Source organism: Poromitra crassiceps, assembly GCF_964638095.1.
Source record: "Poromitra crassiceps genome assembly, chromosome: 7".
Classification (NCBI taxonomy): Eukaryota; Metazoa; Chordata; class Actinopteri; order Beryciformes; family Melamphaidae; genus Poromitra; species Poromitra crassiceps.
This window is the reverse complement of record NC_139628.1, coordinates 23,410,968-23,421,647: the sequence shown is the minus strand read 5'-3', so window position 1 is coordinate 23,421,647 and position 10,680 is coordinate 23,410,968. Positions and strand designations below refer to the sequence as shown.

Sequence of the window (10,680 nt, the reverse complement as noted above, 5' to 3'; positions counted from 1 at the left end):
AATATTGGTGGCACTTGGGAAAATTGCTGTATATATAGATTTCATATATTTTTTTTATTTCAAAATAAATTGTCCAAGTAATTAAACTGGTGTTTTTTTCTTCTTTATGATGTATGACATTATAACTGTGTTACACTGCAATGCAAGATGCTTTTGAGTTCTCCCTACATCTAGAATGATAGCGCTGTTTCCTTAAGAGGTGCTGGACTTTTAGAATGAGTAAAAATATCAAACAGCACTTAAACATCAAGCTCAACTTATGGACAAGTTCTCAACTTGTCCGTTTGGGCGTGTGGGCCGGCGTGCGTCTCACCTGTTTCCCGTCCAGTGTGTACAGCCTCTTCACGGCTCCAGAGTCCAGCTTGATGGCCTCGGTGATGTCGGCCAGCACCTGCTGGAAGGAGTGAGCCGTCTTCTTGTTCAGCAGGATCCTCACCGCCTTGCGGGGCTTCACCCCGCTGCGGATCACCGTCACCAGCTTGGGCTGGAGGAGAGACATGGTGGTTTTACGTTTGTCATACTCTAAGCCCAAAAACTCCCCTTCAGTAGCACTTGCATACTCCAAACTTCACGTTTTATTCCTAACTATATTCTGAAGGTTTTTACAGAGGGGTTTGTTTATCATTATAGCCTGACTTATATAACATTTTATTTCGTAAAAACTACAGTAAATGTGAGCTGCTCCATCAAAATGAGTCACATTGACGCCCAAACCATTTTGAGTTGAATACACTGTTGGAAAGAGGAGAATGTAAGCTTTCTAAGGGGCCATTCAGAACCAATAGCGTTTTTGGAGCTGCCAGCGTCTTTCTGCAATTCATTCTCTATGTAAGGACGCGCTAGACGTGCTCCTCTTTTAATGAACGCACCTGCCGTTTCAGCGCTGGTGTCTGTTGTTTTTGGAGGAGTGCTGTGGGCGTTTACTTTTTAAGCTGAAAAAAGTAGAACATTGAGGAAAAGCGCCTTGATCATCTTTTTCACTCTTCCTACCTTTTCTCCGTCCGAGGGATTTTCAACCTCTGCTGCTGCCAGAATTAGCAATAATCTGGCTTTCATGTTCACAGTGAACAACATCAATCAGACAAAACTAGCTGGCTACCGTCCGTGTGGTCGTTGTGTTCTGATCTGTACTGCATGCGACTGCAGGGGAAAACAAACTCACAAAATCACAAAAAAACTGCTCCGTGCGCTGTGTTTTGTGCACAATGGAAGCGCTCTCAACATGATTTTCATAACATTCTGACTGAAAAAAGCGCTTTGGGTGTGAACGCCGCCTTAGGATATTCAAATTATCTTTGTACTCCACAGATGGAGTGAGATGCATCCCTTTATGTCTTGACTGTTTCCAAACTATGTTTTTGAGGAAAGGGACATCAACGTTTCACAAAGTAACCTAGTTCTGCTTGTCACACTTTATGAGCTTGAAAACTATATTTAACGTTCGAATTTCACAATAATCTTTACACAGATCAAAATCAATATATTCTCATAAAATCCCATTTTCTAGACAAAACGACATCAGACTCCCTCTGTAAAAACCTTTGGCTCTATGTCAACAAAATGAAACAAGAATGTTGAAGCTGGTTTTATCCAGATTTCTGTTCTGTAAATGTACATGTTAAGTTAAAGGAGAACTTACCTCCAAAACACTTTTTTTCAGCTTTTAACCAATATATATGACTTTGGGGGTGATGTGTGAAGAATTCTGGTCAGAATTTCCACATTTGACACCAAACTGTTGCCATTTTACCATTTGTATCATTTTTCAGCAGCATAACTGGCATAAGCGCCCTCTAAAGGTCGAACACTGCTTTTTTTTTTTTCTCAAATGAATGGGAGATTAGGAACACACTGACGTCACAGTGTTCCCAAAGACTATGGGATTTCAAGATAATTACTCCCCTACCCCCCCTGTACCCTTTCGGCTCCTCAGAACTGTTAGGATGACGTCATCATTCCTACTTCGACGTCGTCATTCCTACTATGATGTCATCAATCACTGATGATGTCATGATTCATAAGCGTCTTTCATGCCTTTCGCTGGTGATGTCATAACACAGGTGATGTCATGTTCACATCTATAAGGGCCTGTTCCTGCAGGTCCTCGCCAGTGATTCATAAATTCACATCAAGATCAAGGATCATACCAATCTCTGCAACGTCTGCAACCTGCAACTCCTGCAACCAGCAACTTCGGCAATCTCTGCGACCGTTCCCAAACCTCGAACTGTGCAGCCCCAGCCATCAAGTTCCACAACACCCCAGCTTCATCAACTACCCGCGAATAGATCCACACGTCTAACTCCGATCCTGACAGTATGAATCACTCAGAAATGGATCTAGCGGGCAAATTTCTCACCCCAATCAAGGAGGAGGCCCCCAATCACTCTAAAGCGGATCTAGCGGACACACTTCCGCCAGTCAAGGAGGAAGCTCCCGAGACCCCAGTTTTCCCGCCGGCCGCGTCAGGTGGTCCACCAGACGACACCTTCCAAACAGCACTGATTTCTACTATTTCTGGCCTGGGCGCGCGACTCGCGGAGATGCGACGGGAGCAGGCGCTCCTCGATGACATCCTTCGGGACGTGCTCGACGGCCAGAGAGAGGCAGCGCCGTTTGGACACCCGGAGCTGCCTGTACTGTGGTCGAGCCGGGCATTACCTCTCCTCCTGCTCCCGGCGTCCAGTAAGTGGTCCCACCGCTCGCCGGCCCGTGGTACTCTCAGTGGATCAAGACTCTACGTGTCCAGCCGAAAGATCTGTACGGTTGGGTAGCGCTCCCTGCAGGACCCAGGAGTGGCAGTGTGTCTCCAAGAGGGTTAACGAGTTGGAGAGGACTGTCGACCGTCTCATTGGGAAGTTCAATCGCTGCCTGCAGATCGGCTCCGTCCCCCCGCAGGGGGCCTCCGAGTCTACTGGCCCTGAGGCACAACCTGAGGCACAACCTGTGGACCTGCCCCTCGCCGAGTCTGAACCTGTACCTGAGGCACAACCTGTGGACCTTCCCCTCGCCGAGTCTGAACCCGTACCCCAGCAGCAGCCAATTCCTGTCCTTGACCAACACGTAGGTCCCAGCTTCATGCTGGGAGGTTCCCGTAGTGTCGTCAGCCCTCGGTCAAGAGCAAGAAGAAATAAGAGGCGTTTAAAGGAGGAGACGGTGGGTGACCCCCCCAAACTACAGGTCGGGAGGGCAGGCCTCGCTGTGTCAGATCCCCCTGCGGCTCTGCCTTCGGAGACGGCGGCATTTGACCCTTTTGATGGTCTCCAGCCTCCCGTGTTTGGATCGTGCCCCGGGGGATGGCCGGCCCCAGAGGATCCACCGGACCCGGTGGAAGTTCTATCTACGTATCGGTCCATCTATGGCTTCGACATCCTGTATTAGGGAGGAGCACCTCCACTGTCCTACACCCCCTTTGGGGTCTGACCACCTGCATCTAACCACCTGCTGAAGAGCACCTCACTCTCTTACACCCCCTTTGGGGCCTAACCACCCGCGGAAGAGCACCTCCACCAGAACCTACGGATTTTTTGTCTCCCAGATGCCATCCTTGATGGCCTCATTGGACGCCAGGTGACGTCCGTTGAGGGGAGGGTACTGTTAGGATGACGTCATCATTCCTACTTCGACGTCGTCATTCCTACTATGATGTCATCAATCACTGATGATGTCATGATTCATAAGCGTCTTTCATGCCTTTCGCTGGTGATGTCATAACACAGGTGATGTCATGTTCACATCTATAAGGGCCTGTTCCTGCAGGTCCTCGCCAGTGATTCATAAATTCACATCAAGATCAAGGATCATACCAATCTCTGCAACGTCTGCAACCTGCAACTCCTGCAACCAGCAACTTCGGCAATCTCTGTGACCGTTCCCAAACCTCGAACTGTGCAGCCCCAGCCATCAAGTTCCACAACACCCCAGCTTCATCAACTACCCGCGAATAGATCCACACGTCTAACTCGATCCTGACAAGAACTCCAAGCCTATTCCTATTGAAGTTTGCTCTTAAAATACTGAAACAAACGTCGTCAAAGATGGCACATGTCTTAATTATAGTTAGTTTCCCGCTGAATGTGTCACTACTTTATTAATATCTTACCTGGATAAGCTCGAATGATGATGTATATATTATCAGTCCGAGTTGGAAGCAGCTGTCTCCAGCCAGGCAGGCGGGAGAGAGTCGTACTGTAAACCTCATGCACTAGCTCCAAGCTCCGCGGGCGCGCGCAGCAGAGCAGAGCTCTCTGTGCTCTGAGAGCAGAGAGAGAGCAGTCTGATATTTCCGCAAACAAATATGGTCGCAGTTTAGCGCACATGTAAAATATAACGCTATACTACGACGTGACAACGTGACAAAGCTTCTCTAAACACATCGGCTACTATCATATTTCCCTGCATCCCTCCTACTGAGATTATATCGGTAATGATTTTGGACAGACTGAATGCGCGGAGGAGGAGGAGGAGAGATCTGCAGCAGCTGTGCCCTGAGTAGCCCTGAGAGACACTCGCCTCGCTCCGACTACTGTGCCTGTCTGTGAAAAGCGTCCTGTCCAGTCGCACCTTCGCAAACAGATGCGGGATTCCCTCAATCCTGTACCCAATCTCAGACTGTATTCTCTAAATCGCACACCAGCTATTTCTGTCTGTGTTTGTTTGTTGCTCCGTGAGGTTAGAGCGCCCCATGCATGCAGCAGGCTGTTTCGCCAGCCGGGGTCTGGCAGGAGGGACTGGGAGGAGGCGCAGGCAGCCTGCACTGCACTGAGAGGAAAACTTTTGCACAACTTTTAACAAGAATCACGAAAAGCCCCAAAACGCAAATTAAAAACGGATTTCATTGCGCGGTTTATCTCTAGTTAGACGAGGGAATTACGTGGAGAAATCTCGCATTGTGTTACCCCAGAGCGAGAGGTTTGTCCTATTGTGGGTGTGCTGCTGTTAACGAGCCCATGTCACTTTGCTCTCGTAACGTAGTTTGAGTAGTTTCCATAGAGATACATGCAGAAAAATAATTAAATTTCTAGTTCGCCACTGAATTACCAAATTGATATAACTTAAAACCATTTTGAGCAAAGCTGTTCCCAAACAGGCCACCAGCGTTGGCTTTTTTATTGATATTTATAAAGATATTGCCCCTCTCAAATAAATTATTTTTGAGGCAGTAGGCAAACTGTAATGGCGTCGATTTCTGAAAAAAAATCTTTGACTTGAACACAGCCAAAGAGTCAGTATAGACAAGAGTATATGTCATTTCTTGGTTTTTTCCATAGGTATTTTCAAATCACTGTTCTAATACATATCTAGGGGGTAAGTCCTCCTTTAAGTGATCCTTTATTTATCCCCATGGGGAAATTCATCCTCTGCATTTGACCCATCCTCTACAGGAACCTTCCTAGAACTATAGGAGCAGTGGGCAGCCGCAGTGCAGCGCCGGGGGACCAACTCCAGTTCTTTTGCCATTGCCTTGGTCAGGGGCACTGACAGGAGTATTAACCCTAACATACATGTCTTTGATGGTGGGAGGAAACCGGAGCACCTGGAGAAAACCCTCACGAACACGGGGATAACATGCAAACTGCACACAGAAAGGACCTGGGACGGACCGGGGTTAGAACCCGGGACCTCCTTGCTGTGAGGCAACAGTGCTTAACCACTGAGCCACCATGCCGTCCCCATGTATGCACATTTAGGGCATATTTAAGTAGATACTGCCTCATTTGCATATTTAAACATACAATTTCCCAAAACTTGTAATAAGAATTCTTGTCTTAATGTAAGTAATCAACTGGGGAAGTGTCATGGTGATATCTATGTGAGCATGTTTACCCTGATCACCTGTAGTGTCTCACCTTGATGAAGTCTTTGCTCTCGCGGCCCTCTGGACGCTCTCTGGAGACCACGCGGCTCTCGGAGGACGGCGGCGCCGACGCGGCCGAGGCGTTGGGCCGGGCCGAAGCCGACCCGGCCGGGCCGGCGCCGGTGCCTCCGCTCGCCCCGGGCTTCCAGCTGGGGGTGGAGATCTTGCTGTAGTCCACCTTACGGTACGGCTCGTTGGAGGCACACACGTAACACTCGCCTGAGGAGAGAGGGAGGGACAGAGGGGGAGAGGAGACGTGTGTTAGGTTTCATTATGCGACAGCATTCAAGAAGTCACACTGGAGATCAAAAGAAGAAGAAGAAATCCAAAACTGGTGGGAAAAAAGCACTGATGTTTAAATTACAAGTAAATGTGACAAAAGCTAAAGAATTACACCATGATCCTTTCTATCACAATCTTCCAAATTCAAATAAATCTGATTGCTGTGTGTGTGTGTGTGTGTGTGTGTGTGTGTGTGTGTGTGTGTGTGTGTGTGTGTGTGTGTGTGTGTGTGTGTGTGTGTGTGTGTGTGTGTGTGTGTGTGTCTGTACCTTTGACCACAGCCTAGAGGAGGCCTTTCTAACCAAGATGATGAAATACCAACAGCTAGAACAGACCATTTCACAGCTGGGCTACAGGTGTAAACTTCTAGTTTTCATATTTGGTAGCCTAGGTCATGTCCATAAGCTGGTTGTGAGAGGCCTTCAGATGGCTGGTCTCCCAAAGAGAAGGGCCAAGCAGTTAGCGAGATATTGTTCAATATCTACTATTATCGGCAGCAGCTCAATATGGAGAAGGCGCTGCTTTTTGTACCCATGAAGTGGATACTGACGGCTATCTTGCATTACAGTATAACTGTATATATCAACCTGCCATGTTATCATCCTGTGTGTTTATGTGTATGCATTATTGTGGTTGCCGTCTGGGCACTCATGTAACTGACTGACTCACAGCAATTGACTGCACTATTACTGTTTATGTCCTTTGCATACTTGTATTTATGTGGACATTAATAAATATTTCAAATGTGTGTGTGTTAGGGCTGTGAATCTTCACTGGCCTCACGATTCGATTCGATTACGATTCAGAGGGCTACGATTCGATTCGATAACGATTATCGATGCATCTCGATGCATCTTAAATCGATGCATCACTTTTTTTCCCGAATACATGATTTTTTTTCTCACTTTCTTTTTTCTCACTGTGTGGCTACTTTTAAAATAAAAGTGCATTTAGAATTGCATTGTATTATGATCCATAATTGAAATAAACAACTGCATGTACTTTCATTATATTTTATTTGATTATATTATTTTTTATTTTTTTTAATAATCGATTTTTGACATTTGTGAATCGATGCAGAATCGTGCAGGTCCGCATCGCGATGCATCTTATAATCGATTATTTTTGACACCCCTAGTGTGTGTGTGTCCGTGCGCATGCGTGCGTGCGTGAATGTGTGTGTGTGTGTGTGTGTGTGTACTTGTGGTGTAAAATCCACCAAAGTGAGGACATTTTTGCTGTCTTTAGGGTTCGGGTTCGGTGTTATGAGTGAATGTAGTCAAAGGAAGGTCCTCACAAGTATAGTAATACAAGCCGTGTGTGTGCGTGTGTGTTTAGTGTGTGTGTCTGTGTGTGTGTGTGTGTGTGTGTGTGTGTGTGTGTGTGTGTGTGTGTGTGTGTGTGAGTGTGTGTGTGTGTGTGTGTGTGTGTGTGTGTGTGTGTTTACTTAGGGAGTGCATGTAGTCAAAGGAAAGTCCTCACAAGTATAGTAATACAAGCCGTGTGTGTGTGTGTGTGTGTGTGTGTGTGTGTGTGTGTGTGTGTGTGTGTGTGTAGGTGTGTGTGTGTGTGTGTGTGTGTGTGTGTGTGTCTGTGTGTGTGTGTGTGTGTGTGTGTGTGTGTGTGTGTGTGTGTGCGTGCGCGCGTGCGCGTGCGTGTGTGGTGTGTGTGTGTGTGTGTGTGTGTGTGTGTGTGTGTGTGTGTGTGTGTGTGTGTGTGTGTGTGTGTGTGTGTATATGGACAGTGAATAGAGTGAAGCTGACAGCAGATGTCAGGTTGAATCCAGTCAGGCCTCCTCCTCGCTCTCCTTTGTCTGTCTGGAGCTGCTGGTGGAGTGAGGTCACACATCATGTACTGTAGCAGTGGTTCTCAAAGTGGGCTCATTTTATCAGATGGGGGTCCGTGGTCTAATTGTGTGTCAGTTTAGGGGTCCTTGATGTGAAAACGTTTGAGAACCACTGGCCTATGTGTGTGTGCTTATTTTATGTTTCTGCAAACATGTATTGTGAACGTAAAACCAAATGTCGGTGAACTTGAACGTTAATTTTAAAACACTACACAAATAAAACGACTTTGCTTATCTTTAGGCATGTAGAAAAGGTTAGGTTATGGTTTGGGTTATGCTTAAAGGCCCCCTCCAGTGTATCTTGTCATTTTTAAGATATTTCATGTGTAGCTGTGTTTTTCTCACAGTGTTCACCAGTGTATTTTGATGACAAATAACCTTATTTTGGGCTCAAAGTACTAAAACAAATGTGTTGGTAAAAACGGGTGATGACATCAGACAATTATGTTGTCTAACGAGTGACGTGTCATAGACAAATATAATATTTACAGTAAATAATACCATCGGCCGCTAGCTAGGTGTTAGCTGCTAGCCGCTACGTTTGCTAAATAAGTGTTCACCAGTCTCAAAATGCAGCGATAGTCACTTTTAACCTAGTCTCGCTGGCCAGCCTCCTCTCCCTTCCGTCCGAGGAGTCTGGCGCCGCAGGTCTCCATAGTGGGATTGCGATGGGCGGCGCTTAGCGGCAGTGCCCTTGGAAAATAGTTTCAAACAATCCAACTTGCCGTTTTCAGCATGTAGCAACGAGCTTGCATGTAGGTTTCTGCCGTTAGCTTGCTAGCTAGTTAGCATTGTTGTTTTCACTACGGCGGCAGGGCACTATTTACAGCGACACACAGGGAGGAGGGAGCGGAAGCCGCTCTGACTGACATGGTCGGAGCCAATGACAGCGCTTGTAATAAGCCGGGAGCGGACATCCGGCTGCCACCGAAACAGTCGCTCCAATGGGAGAGCAGAGTAGAGCAGGGGAGGGTTTATCCCAGTTATGGAGACCTGCGGCGCCAGACTCCTCGGACGGAAGGGAGAGGAGGCTGGCCAGCGAGACTACTTTTAACCAGTTCGAGTTATGCTCTTTCTATAATTTCCATCAGCTTTGATATGTTGGCCAGTTTGTTGACAATGAGCGATATTTTGCCTTCTAAAAATTCTTTCACAGAGATATGACCCGAACTTAACCAGTATGGCCGCTACTTCCGTTTTATCGCAGACAAAGAGTATACTGAACAACTGAAGACAAGATGAGTCGCTGCTTCTTTTACAACAGCGCCTTCAGTCTTATTATGTCACAGTGGAAAGTGGAACAAACTATCTTTGGTTCTTATCAATCTAAGCTCTTTGGCACAAATGGTGACGTGCGTTGTTACAGCACGTGCACATGTACCTTTTCAAAGAACATCATTGTGAAACAGGTAGGAAAAAAAACGGACTGGGGTGACGCTTTAAATAACAAAAATGTTAAATATTACAGTTTGATATGTAGATTTTATACATGCTGGGATGTGAACATGGGTCTTTGGTGTGAAAGACCAGCGTTTACGCCCTCCATACACCACGACCACTAGGGGTGCTCCAAAAAATCGATTCTGAAAGGATCGCGATTCTTAATGCCACGATTCCTGGATCGATTCCAAACTCCCAAGAATCGATTCTTAAAATTGTATAAAAAAAATATATATATATATATTTTTTTTACAGTGCACCTGAACGCAACATGCAAGATACCGGCTGAATAAGTGTCCAAATGTTCATGTCATTTGTGTACTGTACTGCCACGGTGCCACCACCTCTTGCACTTAAGAACTCTGGTTAATGTATTCCCCCCAAAAGTCTACAGATCCCCCCCAGCCTATAAATCCATTTTATCTGAAGAACATAAGGGGGGAATTCCCCCCTAGTTTGCAAAATGAATTTAGGCCCTGACTGTAATACAGAAGTTGAATTTGAAGTTCAGCATTAATACATTTGTCATTTTTTGTCTTATATTTACCTTTGTGTGTTATTGCAATATAAAACTACATAATTGAGAATCGATTCTCGATTCTGGAATCGAGAATCGATTCTGGAATCGGATCGTGACCCCAGGAATCGGAATCGGATCGGATTGTGGCTTAGCCGGATCGCAGCACCCCTAACGACCACAGCTCTGATGTTTCAATCTCACCATTTCAGAGCCGTTATTTGTCTTTGAGACGTGATCATGTGACACGTGATCATGTGACACGGGGAGTTTTTGTCCACGCTGCTGCAGACTCCAGCTTGGCCTGAAAATGTCATCAGTCACACAGTGAGGTCACATCTGACTGACAGCTGAGAGTCAGCACGAACTAAGATACTGAGAAACAGAGCCTACTACTCTACACTAAGATCTTCATTATATACAAGTCCCAAGTCTGAATGTAGATGACCAAGTCAAGTCCATGTCGGTAATGTCAAGTCCCAAGTCTAAATATAGATTACCAAGTCAAGTCCATGTCAGTAATGTCAAGCCCCAATTAAGTCTAAATGTAGATTACCAAGTCAAGTCCATGTCGGTAATGTCAAGTCCCAAGTCTAAATGTAGATTACCAAATCAAGTCCATGTCAGTAATGTCAAGTCCCAAGTCTAAATGTAGATTACCAAGTCAGGTCCATGTCGGTAATGTCAAGTCCCAAGTCTAAATGTAGAATACCAAGTCAAGTCCATGTCAGTAATGTC

At 46.1% G+C, this 10,680-nt stretch overlaps 1 protein-coding gene across 1 annotated transcript in view; it reads right to left on the bottom strand.

Annotated features, from left to right (window-relative positions):
- LOC310779293 (serine/threonine-protein kinase DCLK2-like) overlaps positions 1-10,680 on the bottom strand; it is a gene marked incomplete at both ends in the record, with an annotated part of 65,090 nt that overhangs the window by 43,566 nt on the left and 10,844 nt on the right. Inside the window, 2 exons of the mRNA XM_083639818.1 lie at positions 314-484; positions 5,850-6,076. Coding sequence (XP_083495944.1) covers positions 314-484; positions 5,850-6,076 — 398 coding nt within the window. The remainder of the gene's footprint in view (positions 1-313; positions 485-5,849; positions 6,077-10,680) is intronic.